The 15,346-nt window shown below is 38.2% G+C and overlaps 1 protein-coding gene across 1 annotated transcript in view; it reads left to right on the top strand.

Moving 5' to 3' along the window:
* Positions 1 to 15,346, top strand: part of LOC149454881 (uncharacterized) — a 38,060-nt gene that overhangs the window by 10,457 nt on the left and 12,257 nt on the right. The window contains exons 4-8 of the mRNA XM_089686997.1: positions 1,781 to 2,071; positions 5,098 to 5,154; positions 10,017 to 10,139; positions 10,234 to 10,329; positions 14,118 to 14,146. Of these exons, the coding sequence (XP_089543123.1) occupies positions 1,781 to 2,071; positions 5,098 to 5,154; positions 10,017 to 10,139; positions 10,234 to 10,329; positions 14,118 to 14,146 (596 nt within the window). The remainder of the gene's footprint in view (positions 1 to 1,780; positions 2,072 to 5,097; positions 5,155 to 10,016; positions 10,140 to 10,233; positions 10,330 to 14,117; positions 14,147 to 15,346) is intronic.

The raw sequence follows: 15,346 nt of genomic DNA, 5'->3' as shown, positions 1-15,346 counted from the left end.
ACCCCCAATTGTTGGGGTATGTTTTTAAGTAAAAAAAGTCGTCTTATACGCCGTAAAATACGGTACTTCAAATATTTTATTATATTAACCATAAAAAATATATATTCAAATACAAAATAAATTAAAAACAGATACATTTTTTTTTTTAAAAAAAGACAGGAAAAATGCCATATCAGCTGTTATTAATATAAGAATTAATGTCCCGCTCCACATTCAGGCCCCATGAATTAAATGTTTTTAAATGAAAAATCCATTGGGTCTCCCAGCAGGAAATTTGTCTTTTAAGATTACTGCCTCGCTAATGTGGAGTGTATTTTTCAATGCCAGTCACCTGCAAGGATGAAGGATCTTTGTTGTGATATCGAGAGAAGTGTTTAGAGAGACTCTGGGGTTTATTTACTAAAGCTGGAGAGCGCAAAATTCAGTGCACTTCTATATAGAAACCAATCAGTTTTCAGGTTTTTTAGCCAAAGCTTAATTGAATTGTACAGCTGCTCCAGATTCTGAGTGAACCAGCTTTAGTAAATATACCTCTATGTCCTCCAAAATTCCTCTTAATATTGGCAAGATGCTCGCCTTTGTGAACATTCAGTGCTCATGTGGTCCTCCCCACATATTGAAGACCACACGAGCACTGAAGAAGATATATAACACCGTTATTTCAACACATAATAAAATCCTGTATGGCATATTGTCTAGACGTAACAGTGGAAGATAAGGATGCAGTGCAGGTCGTCTGAGAGTTTCTACAGATGTTACAGCTTCTGCATGGGTAAAAACCCATCAGATTACCAAACATTTGTGCTTTGGGAGGTCTTTTCCATGAAATAGGGCCAATGATGCCCCTAAGAGATCTGGCTTTCTTAAAAATCACACTAGGCCTGTCTGGAAGTACTGGACCCAATACTTTGTCCCCCTTCAAAACACACTAATGTTTCCTCAATATTCTATTGATCCAATGGTGCTGAGTGGAAAAGGTGGTCAGAAATGACCTCTGGTGTTTTGTTAGTTTCTTCTTCAGTTCTAAATTTAGGACTCAATATGTGGTTTCATTCCATATTTGATACAGCATGAAGATCCTGTTCTAAACCCTCCAGCTGATATCCCTTCTGGGTGAACCTCTTCTTCAAAACTTTGGCTTGGGCCAAAAAATCTTCCTCTCTAGAACAATTCCTGCAAATACGCTGGAACTGTCATTTGGAAATAGGATGATGGCAACTTCTCATGCCTTTATACCCATGATCGGGATCCACCCAGAAGCCTGGACAGGCACCTTACTCAGCATCTCAGTGATCCACCGAGAGCTTGAGCTAGCTTCCACAGTCCAGCACTCCAGTGTGCACTAGAGGGGCAGAGAAGAGAGCTGGAGTCTGACAGTCATGGCTCTCTGCTCAGAGTGAATGGGAGAACTGAGAGATCAGCAGTGTTTGATCACTCAGTTCTCACTGCACAGCCGCCGGTGAACAGATGCAGCATTGATACAATGCTGCATCCACCTAGCTGAGTATAAATGTTTTTTTTACAAGTCCATACTTCTCTTGTAATGCACTACTATAATCAATGTATTATAAATGCTCTTCTGATCTTGCACAGGTTTCCCATGTATTGAGCAAAAACAGGTAATCCACATAGATTTCATGTGTATTATCATATACCCATCATGGCAGGAAATGTCTTAGGCATACAGTATGTTTACTAAACAGTTTTCATGTTTTCATCCTGTATCTAGATACTAGTGTTTTCCCATGATGTAATAATATTTATATCCTTTCTCTTGTAGAAAAGCCATCAGCTCCAAACATTATTCTGACACCTTCACTTTCCATGTACAAAATAGAAGATTCCTTCTACATGAAATGCTCTCTACCCAATGGTGTCACAATAAAGAAAACATTGTTCTACAAAGTGGAACCTGGAGGATCCAACAAACTAGCACATATTAATGCAACGTATAGAATAAAGAAGTCTGGCATTGAGATTGCTGGCAAATACATTTGCATTTATACTATAGAGATAATGGATAGATGTATTGATTCATTAGAAAGCCAATCAATAATGATCAATATATCTGGTAAGAGTTTACTTAGCATTAAATATGTAATGATGAAAAACTATCATGAGAAAAAGATGAAGGCTGTCATTTTTATACCACGTACTGTAAATGGAATTCGATTGTCATGCTGAACGACTGTGCAAATAAGGGTTTTTCTCACACTTCCGCTTGCATGAACCTAGTGACCCAAAGGGGTTGATTTACTAAAGGAAAATAGGCTTTTCAGTTTCCAATGGAAGTTGAACTTTGCAAGGAATTTTGCCCAGAACTTAAAGAATGTGGTGACATTTCACTTTGTAAAGAAAACCTAATCACACACAAGGAAAATAAAATACAATATTTTTACTTGAACATGATTGGATGATGGAAGTCAGCAGAAATGTACTCCATTCAATAAGCTCTGGGGAAAGTTCCCTTGCAAAGTGCAACTTCATTTGCAAAGTGAACAGTCTATTTACCCTTAGTAAATCAATCCCAAACCAACTAAGCTCAACTCAACTCAAAGCCAGTGGGTCAGAATAATAGCATCACATAAAAGAATAGTACATCGTTTTATTTTTTTTCATTTTCAGTCATAGTATAATTAACATTTTATGTCCCTATACTTCACTCTTGACAGGTTTACATAAAGAAAAAAACATACAACAAAAAGGAAAATAAATATACTCATGAGATCTATTTAATGGTGGATGTGTATTTATTCCTGAAAATGTAGAATATAAAAGTTACTGACCTCACGTTTTTTCAATGCAGAAACTTCCACTGTGTGTCTAAAATTTAGATGGTGTTCATGGGATGGTGGGAATAGAGAATATATTTAATTTATTTTTACATAAGCCAAAAATGTCTAATTCTTTATGTGTGACATCTTGTAATATACTACAATGAGCCTTACGACAGTTAAAATGTACAAATGGTATGCTACACATGGAGAAGGTCTGATCATTGGGAGACACATACTGATGACTCCCTAGCAGGGTGTCTGGAACTAATACACATTTGTTGGTGCAGTAAGTACTGATGACATTGGCGGGTGATGTCTTTGGCCAACATTAGGCTACAGTAAGCAGTCCAGTTGACATTTCTTGAGAAAAGTGCTGCATTTACTAAGTGATCTTGTTTTTTTTACAGGATCGCTTTTCTGTTTACAGTGCCCAGTGTTGTTTTTCAACACTGGACACTATTCTGTGAATCGGCGAACCGATCAGCAGGTCCTGGTCATCAATCATTGACAGAGAACTGCTGATTGGCTTGTGCTGTGCCAAATCACAGCATAGCTGGGGCACTAGGTGCAAGTGCGTGGGTCCCCTACCTGGACATATGGATCATGTACTAGATACGTGATGCAGCACAGAACACTGGGCACTGTTCTGTGATTCGGCGAGCCGATCAGCAGGTCCTGGTCATCAATCATTGACTGAGAACTGCTGATTGGCTTGTGCTGTGCAAAATCACAGCATAGCTGGGGCACTAGGTGCAAGTGCGTGGGCCCCCTACCTGGACATATGGATCATGTACTAGATACGTGATCCAGCACAGAACACTGGGCACTGTTCTGTGATTTGGCGAGTACATCAGTAGGTACATGATCCAGCACAGCCAGCCACCCTGCCACAGTATGTCTGCATGGGGCGGTCATAAAGCGGTTAAAACACAAATATGGTAGTAAAACTCTGCTTATATTGTTTTGATAAACCATTGCTTTGGACTCCCACAGTGTGCACTCAAAAAGATCATTGGTGTTTGATCACGTGGTTTTTGTTGAAGAGAAGAATTAGTCATAGTGGCTTCAGGTCTTCCTTTTTTAACATGATCAAGTACCTAAAGCTGGCCATATATGGATCAAAATTTTTCCGGTTCAGCAGAGACCAGCCAATTTCAATTTATGTATAGGCAAGTAGGTTATACAGAAGTTGATCTACCAATAGACATCTGTACAATCATTCTGTTTAATTTTTCTCACTCGATTAGAACTGCTGGCTATAGCTGTCAGAGCTGATCAGTGTATACTGACTGCGAGGGAAGTCTTCCACGCTGTCAGAATACAATAACTCAGCGGAAAGATTCTCCCAATCATCTCAAAAGTGTGGATGGGGGAATCAAGTCAGTTTTTTTTTTAGCTAACATGCTGGTTGATAAAAAAAAAAACTGTATTATACAGTATGGGCTGCTTAAATGTATAATCAAGTTGGCTAGTTGAGTGGTGACTTTTGAGGCTAAGGAAAGTATGTGAGGTATTCTGATATCTTTTATGTTACAGTACCTTGGAAAAGTATTCATGCCCGGTGAAATTGGCTGGTAGAGACATACCAAAAAGACTTGCTGCTGTAATTGCAGCAAAAAGTGGTTCTACAAAGTATTGACTCAGGGGGGCTGAATACAAATGCACGCCACACTTTTCAGATATTTATTTTTAAACAATTTTGAAAAACATATATCATTTTCCTTCCACTTCACAATTATGTGCCACTTTGTGTTGGTCTATCACATAAAATCCCAATAAAATAATTTCCATTTTTTTCTTTTTCCAAAAAAAGTTTTATTGAAATATGAAAGGCATAACAAGTCATATACAGATACGGATCGCAGTCTGCGCATGTACCTCTTACATGTTCTCCCGTAACGCAGACGGGACCAAGACATTTAATTAAATTGTAGATCATCCTGAAACAAAGTCCTACAATAAAGCAGATGCATAATATATAACAGTAGAAATAATGATAACAGTATGTGATTTAGAGAAGTATGATGCACACTAGTCCACTGTGTAGTACATTTACATTTTTGGTTGTAATATGACAAAATGTGGAAAATTTCAAGGGCTATGAATACTTTTTCAAGGCACTGTATAAGGCAGGAAAGGCAGGGATGTGGGGATCATATGTGTAAATATTATGTAGTTCATAAGTACTGGTCCTTTTTTAGCAGTATTGTGTTTGAATGTATAAGGGAGGATTGAAGTTTATAATATGTATGAGAAAAGTATCATCCAATCTCAAAATCCCTAACTGGACTAATTACATTTAAAACCTATTATTTTGCAGATCTTGCATTTTTATCCTCTGCAACAACCTCAACAACACCTCTACATACCACTGAAGGTATAGTGAGAAATCTCAGCATGTACCTTTCGCACACATGACACATTTTAGTTAAAAAAAGATCAGCTGGTCAGTGCAGTCAATATTTTCTAGTGTTATTTCAGAGTTTTATACAGGTGTAACTGAACCTATAAAGATGTATCTGAACCAAATTTGCTAACCAAAATGTAACAGAAACAATTGAGTACGGTCCGTGGTACTTTTTTTATTTGCACTAACATACAATTTTGAGGACAAGCTTTCAAGGAGTGTATAAAAAAAGTCTCATGGACAGTATTCAATTGTTTCTGTCGCAAATGCACTAATACGGTTACAATCACCTCTAACCAAAATGTGACATTTTAGAAATGTGTTCAAGCATTAGACAGTCATTAGACATGGGGATGACAGTCTAGTCTACATACAAAATAAATGACGAGTATTTATTTTCTTTGGTGGGATCTACTTGTTTCTTATTCTTAACTATTATCGTATTTTTGTTTATAAAGATTTAGCTCCGGTCCACACCGGTGCGACTTGTTATGCAATTTGACAGTTCCAAATTACACCTTATTGTTGGCATTGGAACTGTTCAAATCTGTGCAATTCTGACCCTGTCGGAGTTGCACAGATTTTATAAATAGTTCTTGCGCTATTTTTGGTGATTTCAGGTGCAACTTGCATTGATATCTGTGCATGAAGTCACACATATCTCAGGCAAGCTGCATATGAAATCGCATCAGTCCGTGGCTTTGAAATCGCACTACTTCAAATGAAGTAGCACAATTTCAATGTCGCATTTGGTTTAAAGCGGGACTTAACCTCCCTGGCGGAATGATTATTTCAGATTTTTGGTGCTGAAAGCGGTACCATTATTTTGCATGGAAATTTGGCGTTTTATATTGTAGGCCTGTAATTCTTAGGAATAACTCACTGAAATCTGTCCAAACAAGAGTCTAGTAAACATCCCGGGTATGTTAAATTTGAAACGCAAAATCGTAAATTATAATTTAATAAATAATCATAAAAAGTAATAATATAATAAAAAATTTAATTCAATAATATAATCAAACCAAAAACACTGAAATTTGAAATATAGCGCCAAGTTCGCACATCACTGAGCAAAGTCGCAAAATTGTTTTCAGTGTCTGATGACGAATTTCCCCACGAATCATCACTCAATTCTGCAAGTGGTTCTAATTTACTATCGCTGTTCTCTAGCTGGTTTAAAACCACTTTTGACCTAAAGGGACGCATTTTGGACGCCATGGACGTTTTTCAGTTTCCAGTCAGAAAGAACAGTAAAAATGCAGGCAGGGCACAGGACAAAGCAGTATGTGACATGGTTTGATACAGTAATGTTTTACTATGTGATTTTAGTGAATGTCACTTTTTGTCATTTTCAAATTTCCCGCCGTTCCGTCCCCCGTACGTCCCGACGCTTGCAGGGGACGGAACCCAGAAGACAGATGCCGGCATCCACCGGATTACATTGCCGGGGACACTGCAGGAGGGACATCGCGGGAGCGCAGGACAAGGTAAGTGATCGAGGGATCGCGGAGCAGCACTGCATGGTAAGCCCGAGTGTAGCTCGGGGTTACCGCTTGTGGTACTGCAACTTTACCCCGAGCTGCACTCGGGAATACCGCCAGGGAGGCTACGATATCCATTAATCAGACAATTTGGCTGACAATTGGCTTCTCTTTTTAGATTAGTGTACTATTAAAATGTATGTCAGGGGAAAACAGAAAAAACATGCAGTACATCTCTGCAATGAATGCACATTTTCCCATGTTGTATTTTTTTTAATACACTGCAAGGTTAAAAAAATACCTGCTAGAAAACCAGGGAGTTCCTAACTTCCTTTTTGAACCATCAACACAGTCTGCCCTTCCAAGCAATATTGTTAGCTTTTCCTGGTTTGTGACATTCAAAATAAACATACAGTATTACACTATGGGAGGATTTCTCTTCTTTCCAATATATATGTGAATTGGCTGATCTTATCATCCTGCCTAAAAGATGCTTGGATATCAGGATTGGTCATATCCATTGTTCCACAAGGGGGATACCACCACTATTGCTAAACTAGATTCATACCTGCTGATTGGCCGAATTTCTGTATCTTATATTTTGAAGGCTTATTGGCCGCTTGTGGTCACTACATGAAGGTGAGGGGGCAATCCAGCCGGTGACGGATCCCAGTTTTTCACCTGTATCACCTATAATACTGTGGAATTTTTCACTTTATTCAGCTGCTTGAAGATTTCACAGGGGACATTTGTTGTTTATTATTGTTATATTTTTTTGGTGGCACATTATTTGTGGCATTGCGTGGCTTAGTAGGGTTTTTCTTATTTTGCTGCACATTGTGATATATTTTTGTGGCACTTTCTATGTGTCTGTGTTAACACAAATAAATCCCAATTAGAGATTTGATCACTTGAGTTATAAATTGTTCCTTTTGGTCACTCATCACTATCTTGAAACACATTTATGTGGAAGGACTTTGTGTGGTCCGAAAGTTTTGTCTTGAGACGGGTTTTTATTCTGACAGTCATATATTTCTTTAGATATTATTCACGTCAGTTGTGAGTCTTTTGTCACGGCACTTTTGCAGGCATAATTTATGCCATTTATTGATCACTTTCTTTATTTGTGATATATGTCACTTTCCCCCTTTTTTTAAGGGATGCATTTGTGATATATGTCACTTTTTTCCCCCTTTTTTTTAAGGGATATATTGTCTCACTATTTTCTTCAGGGTGTGATGTTTATTACTTCTTTTTATATTTATTTATTTTTGTATATTATCACATGATATTGTCCTTTTTTGATGAGTATATTTTATTAGAATTTATTTGAGATTTAATATTTATGCATTAATTATGCCCTTTGAGTTATTTAGGTACTGTGTATGGAAGCGCAACACCATTTTCTCTTTATGTTTGCAACGTATTCAGGTATATAGCCAGGTGATAGCAAATTCCTGATCTTTATTCTATTCTATTTTGAGTAGCGCAGGTGGTTTACATACTATGTTCCTGAATTGGCCCCTCTTGGACCACAGAACACCTCCCCTGTGTTAAGGCAATAAGGAGTTGGTGGTGTTTTGCAAACCCAACACAAGAATTCTTGGTAAAGCTGATTTCGCTACAGGCAGTTTGAGTCATGTTGCCAACAGGATGTTAGGAGCTCACTGGATTGCTGCAGGTATTTTCTGTACCTTCAGGAGTTTTAAAGGAATAAAACATGGCAAATTGTGTGTGTATTGCAGAGATATACTTAATATTTGTTTTCATTTTGTGCATTTATGCTATTTAATTTTTCATGGTTTTAACATGTTTGGTGATGCAGTTCTTTATTTATTACAGGTACTTATATGGCGCCATCAATTTACGCAGCGCTTTACATATATATAGTACATTTACGTCAATCCCTAACCCTCAAGGGGTGTACAATCTAAGGTCCCTAACTCACATACATACACACACTAGGGCCAATTTAGACAGGATCCAATTAACCTACCAGCATGTCTTTAGAGTATGGGAGGAAACCGGAGTACCTGGAGGAAACTCACGCAGGCACAGGGAGAACATGCAAACTCCAGGCAGTTGGTGCCATGGTTTGGATTCAAACCAATGACCCTAGTGCTGCCAGGCAGAAATGCTAAACATTTAGCCACTGTGCAGTGGCCAGCTTTAGAAAAATATATAGCGTTAAATAAAAACTTAAGAGTTTGCAAGATAATTAAATGCAAAGGCCTGTAGCAATGTTTCCTGTGAACACACATTAAATAAATCATAGGTTAAAAACAGTAAATATTTTTTTTTTGCAATTTTATTTTGCAGTGACACAACTACAAAGCCTTCCATAATGCCCTCACTTTTATTATCGGGGGTGTCAACGTATGTCCACTGTTGTGTATGCTATGCTCAAGAAGGATGATTCTGCATTCTAGTTGATGTTGGGACAGTGAGATTCCTGCTGGGAGTTACTGGCAGTCAAGAAAACAGGGCTGGGCAGATGTGTGGTTGCCAAACTAACCACAGGAGATACAAGCACACCACATGTAGGCAAACCTTGCCGTCTCTCCAGACGGGAAGCAAGAATCTTCAAGAATCTGCAAACTGACCACGCCAACACGGATCTGCTTCAGTGCTTGGCGTGGCAGGAATGAAAAATAGAGAAGGAGAACCGGTAGGATCACCATGAAATTTAGGAGGCCTAAAAGAAACAGGCACTGTTTGGCTTACGTGATCAAACTACATATGTAAAAATTTTGGGGTAACATAGTATTTCCAATTTAACTTTAAATTCTGAGCCAAGATCATGTATGTCAGTATAATATTTATAATATTTATTTTTTGGTTCCTGTATATACTTGGTGACAGGGGCGGACTGACAACTCATGGGGCCCCCGGGCAATAGGGGATCATGGGGCCCCTGTATCCTTGCCCAAACTCAAAAAAGCCTATGGAAAAGGTACCAGGGGCATCTCATGGGGCCCCCTACTGACCCCGGGCCCTCAGGCAGTGCCTGAGTTTCTAAGTGGTCAGTCCGCCCCTGCTTGGTGAAGATCTCTATAGACAATAGTTGACTGTTCCTTAAGCTGGTTCATTTCAACCAAAACAGAAAAAAATCTAGTGTCCATATGCTACTTGCAGACACCACCAGCAAAAGAAGAAAATAGTAATTTAACAAACTTGTTCAGATTACCGCAGGACACCTTCATACTCTATGGGCCTAAAAAAGCAGGGAACCCACGCATGATTCCCATGGTTTAGGTTTGCCAGTTTTTCAAAGCTTGAAAAGACTAGTAGGCTAGGTACATGAAAAATATAAATTATTATATATATCTATATTATTTATTTTTTAAGCAGGAATTGATGCAGTTACCATTGAATTGACCACATCTGCTGTACATGTGGGGAAAATACAATTGATAACCACCTATTTTCCCAGTCAAGCAACTAATATCTCAATTAGCGAAAACATTCAGAAAAGTGAGTACAAATCAGTGAACACAATTTAAAAACAACATTAGATAAAGCAAAACACAATAATAATCAGCATACTAAGCAATGCTTCTTATTTCAGATACTTTCTTCTGGTATACTTTGGGTGTTATGTTCATCATTTTAACAACTTTATTCCTGATATACAGCCTTATCTTGGCTCCCCTTTTCAGAAAACGTAAGTCTGTAACATTTTTCTTGGGTTCTTGCTTACTTCAAAGTTCAGCTGTCATGTTTTGCAGAATTCAGCCACATCCTTTACTGCATCAGATACTGTTTTTAGCAGTCTCACTCAGGCAGGTCAAGATGACCGGAAATGTGGATTATGGTTTCCTAGTACACACATAGACACTAGAGTTGTGGCTTTTAGATAACTTCTCCACTAAAAATTCAACAACAGGAATGATAAACAGTAACATGCAAGATCAAAAGCATAACAACAAATTAAGAACAATCTTTCATTTTGACATATTTAAATACAGCTGCACTTTTGTACAAAAATATCACCATTGCCTCCCCATTCCCCAGCTCCCTAAGCTCATCTAAACTAGATTTATCCTACTTCTCTAACTCATCCAAGTGAATAATTACCTCTTCATGGTAAGAGCAGCCTACTGCTGTGTATATGTCCTCTGGCTCAAGCTGCACCTGTACAAAAACCCCACTGGACATGAAATGTACTTGTGATTTAATGGGGGCATACTGTACTGTAGGCATTACTGTGCAGATGACTGAGATTTCTGCCCCAAGAATGTAAGCACCACTGCAATCCATCCATTAACTGATAGCAGTTTTTTGCATGACTTTTAGCAAGTTTGGAAAACCGTCAGATGTACAGCTGCTCATATGTACAGACCACAATGCATATCAGATAACATCAGGAAGACTTAAGTTGGCCGTGCACTAGCAGAATTTTGTTTGAAAATATTAATTTCAAGAATTTTTTTTTTGTTTTTCTAGTGGTAAGTGGGGTCAAATCTATGCTTATTTTCATCTGCAGTGACGAGAACATTTTAAGAAACAAGATGAACATGTTTTATTATACAAGCACACTTTTAACATTGTATGTGGTTCTCTTTCTGTAAAGTCCATTTGTATCAAAATTGAACGTTAAAAGCAAATTCAATTTTGTATAAGTACTTTCAAATAAAATTAGTCAAATCATCAAATGTACTAAGAATTTGAATACAAATATTCATACAAAACTTCATAAGAACATTAGTTTGAAAATCTACTAGTGCATGGCCAACTTTAGGAACAGGCAAATCTCATGTAAAGTGTGCTGCATAGGGCCAAGGAATTATTTCTAAACATGCGTCCCCTTCCTTAGGTCACTTAGAAATTCGTAATTGGTATGGGATGCACTTTCATGCTACAAATTACTGTGCTTTGTATTCCATTATTGAGTACATATATTATTATGGAGCTTTCTTTCTAGCTTCTGTGGTTAACTGGAGAGAGAATTGGACATTCTGTAATCAATAGTGTGCGTTTAGTCAAAATGATGTGCTGACATACTGAAATGTCTTGTGACTGCAAATAAGTGAAAATAATGTCTTGAGCTTGAAAATAGTTCCACAAATTTTGTTTTTCTAGTACCAAAAAAGCTTTATTGAAGTATCAAAACATCCAAAATTGCTATTAAACATGAAAGCCAAGAAAATACCTGAATAAAAAGCAATCCCGGAGTAACACTGACAGGGGAGAGACCTGTGTGTAAACAACACAGGTCTCTTTCCTGCCAGCAAGAACATGCTGCTGTGAATTTCTCTGCACAGCAGAGAAATACACAGCAGCATGTTTCCCAAGTAAAACACACACAGCACATGTTGCAAAACAGCACACAGCTAACCCTTTGATTGCACCAGATGTTAACCCCTTCCTGCCCAGTGTCATTGGTACAGTGTCAGTGCTTTTTATTAGCACTGATCACTGTATTTGTGTCATTGGGATGTCAGTGACAGTTAGTCAGTCCCCCCCCCCAGTGTCAGAATGCCTGTCGCAGTCCCTCTATAAGTCCCTGATCACCACCATCACTAGCATAAAAAAAATAAAAATAAAAATTCCAGTATATATATACTGCCATTTGTAGATGCTATATCTGTCACGTAAACCAATTCATTTACATGTATTGGGATTTTTTTTAGCAAAGAAATGTAGCAGAATACGTTTTGGCCTAAATTTATGAAGACATCAAATTTTTTTTAATTTTTTTACTTGATATGTTGTACAGCAAAAAGTCAAAAATGTTGTTTTTTGTCAGTCTTTTCTTGTTTATAGTGCAAAAAATAAAAAAACGCACAGGTAATCAAATAACCTCAAAAGAAAGCTCTATTTGTGGGAAAAAAAAGGACATAAATTTATTTGGGTGCAGCATTGCATAACCACGCAATTGTCAGTTAAATTAATGCAGTGTCGTATCGCAAAAAATGACCTGGTCAGGAAGGGGGTAAATCCTCTGGAGGGCAAGTGGTTAAGAAGAACACAATTGCTTAAGAGCATCTCGGAACATTGTTGATCGGTATATGAAGGAGGGCTTCTTCCGGATTTTTCCTTAGGTTGAGTTGTGTGACAGAGTGGATCATGTTATAAATCCGTATCCATAAGCGATGGGCCATGGGGCAGGACCACCATGTATGGCTAATTGTCCCCTTTGCCCTATATCCTCGAAAGCAAAATGGATCGTAGCTGGGAACATACTTTGCTGTGCGTGCCAGAGTGAAATACCATAGAGAGAGGACTTTGTATGAGTTCCCCAGAGCCTGTATGTTCTGGGAACATTTTAGAGCAGACTGCCAGATTGTTGTCCAGTCTTCCAGAGAATGAGTCCCGTAGATCCCATTCCAACTGGGCACAGTAAAAAGGCAGAGGTTCAGAAATGTGATCAAGGAGGGACGTATAAATGGCAGACAGAGGGCCTTAGTGGTGGCAGCGAACCTACAGAGTGACTCAAATCCTGTAAGAGTCTTTGGGAAGGCAATGTTTCACGTCATTCAATAAAATTACGTATTTGTAGGTAGCGGAAAAGTTTGTTGGGAGAGATCTGAAAATTTTCGCAGATATGAGCAAAAGTGCGTATAACTTTTGTTGTTAACATAGAGTGTATAGTTCTAAAGCGATGAGTAATCCACCATACAAAAATGTTCTTGTCAGTTGCCCCTGGAGCAAACAGTGAGAAGTCAAAGAGCTGTGGGAGGGGCAAATGGGTGGATATTACTCCTGCTGAGTACTTACAGGAGTCCCGCACCTGGGGTCCAAAAATTTAGTTTTTCATTTAATGAAAAGCAATTTATAAACAGAGGATAAGCAGTGAATGAATCCACCTCCTCTGTTCATAAATTATATTTCATTTATAGACACTATAAAAAAGTTTCTATGAATGGAGGAGGGGGGTGGATTGGATGATGGAAGATTTCAACTAAATCTGCAGTCATCAGCTCAAGAAACACATTGCTGTGTATCAGCCCATAGATGAGTCAGTTTTTCCGTTCAACCAGCACACAAAAAGCTGACTCAATTCCCTCATTTGATTCCCCTGTCCTCACACTAGATGTGGATGAGGGAATCCTCCCCCACTGAGCTAGTGAACTCTGACAGCAGGGAAATCATATATGCTGGGCTGTAAAATGAGAATACTTCATTCAGCAGTGGAGAAAAAGAAAGTCACTGGCAGGCCAGTAGGTGAAAACTGAATTTTACAATAATCTGAGGATTGTCATTTTACTATCATTATTGAAGCTAATTCTAAGGCAGGGAGGAGGCATTATGTGACAATTTGTGTGCAGCAGGGACCAACCAAATCGGTCTATATATGGTCATTGTGGTTGAAAGTTGTGTGCATTACTAAGTTGCACATTTCTGAAAATAGAGTATGACAAATTCTTATAGAAGTCTTTATAACTTATATATATATATATATCATTCTGGTGAATCAATAAGCAATATGTACTGTTTTTTTCTCTTTAGGGAAATCAAACAAAACAGGCGTGTCACTTGTAAGTCACATATCTCCTATTTAACTTATATAGTAAAAAAATGTCAATATTTGCCATGTATCCTGAGATGATGTTGTTGCTGTGAAGATGCTCCTCAGCTAGTTTCTTGAGTCAGAGACTGTTCTGTCAGGATGTTTTAACAATCAATTACTTCAGCGATACTGATTGTTTAGTCGATCGATGTATGACAGTACCTCCAATATAAAAATAAATTAAGCGTGGCAAACATAAAACAAGTTCTTCTCTCTGGACCCAGTGGTTACGTGAGTGTACAAGTATCCCATTCATGGACTTAATATTCAGTTTCTGTCTCTCTGGGATAGGTAAACGTTAATGTGACACCAATTGTGTATTTAGGTTTTGTACTGCCCTAGGCAACACGAACAAATCTGCTGCCCCTCGTGGTAAATACACCCCTGAGACACATTAGATTTCTGGCCTATCTACTTTGTCTCAAAACCTGAGTCCTATAACTCAAAATCAAAGAAATCATATATCATAATTTTAATTCATAGAGTCTCTGGCAGTCGGCACTAAAATATCATCAAGGATGTATTTGCAAAAAAATAAATAAATTTGCAAATAGCACATAATAGGTAAGTAATATAGAAATGTAACAGTACTCAAACCAGGAATTTTATTGAGAAACTGGTAATAAGTCAAGATCAAAGACACATTGATCAGCCATAACAATATGACCACCCACCATAACCTGTCGAGGCATGGACTTCACTAGACCTCTGAAGGTATTCTGTGATCCTCTCTTGTATTAAAAGAGGTATAGACTCCAGAGAGAGAGATATCATATTACCCCGGTACAAATCATTAGTAACACCTCATCTGGAATATGCAGTTCAGTTTTGGGCACCAATTCACAAAAAGAACATTGGGGAACTGGAGAAAGTACAGAGAAGGGCAACCAAACTGATACGAGGCATGGAGGAGCTCAGCTATGAGGAAAGATTAGAGGAAATGAATTTATTCTCTCTTGAGAAGAGGAGATTAAGGGGGGATCTTGTAAGCCGTGTACCTGGGTGGGCTCCCCAGGATTCAGTGAAGTCACGAACGAGGAAAGCAACCCCAACACAAGCTTTTATCACAACAGAATTTTACTTAGATGTGGCAAATAAACAAAACCACAAATGCTGGAACATACAATAAATTTACATACACTCAGCTCAAAGACTGAGACCCTTGTGC

This window comes from Staurois parvus, unplaced genomic scaffold, assembly GCF_062004578.1.
Source record: "Staurois parvus isolate SC_StPar_1 unplaced genomic scaffold, SC_StPar_1.0 ptg000415l, whole genome shotgun sequence".
NCBI classification, from domain to species: Eukaryota; Metazoa; Chordata; class Amphibia; order Anura; family Ranidae; genus Staurois; species Staurois parvus.
The sequence above is the reverse complement of the archived record's forward strand: the minus strand, read 5'-3'. Positions and strand labels throughout refer to the sequence as shown.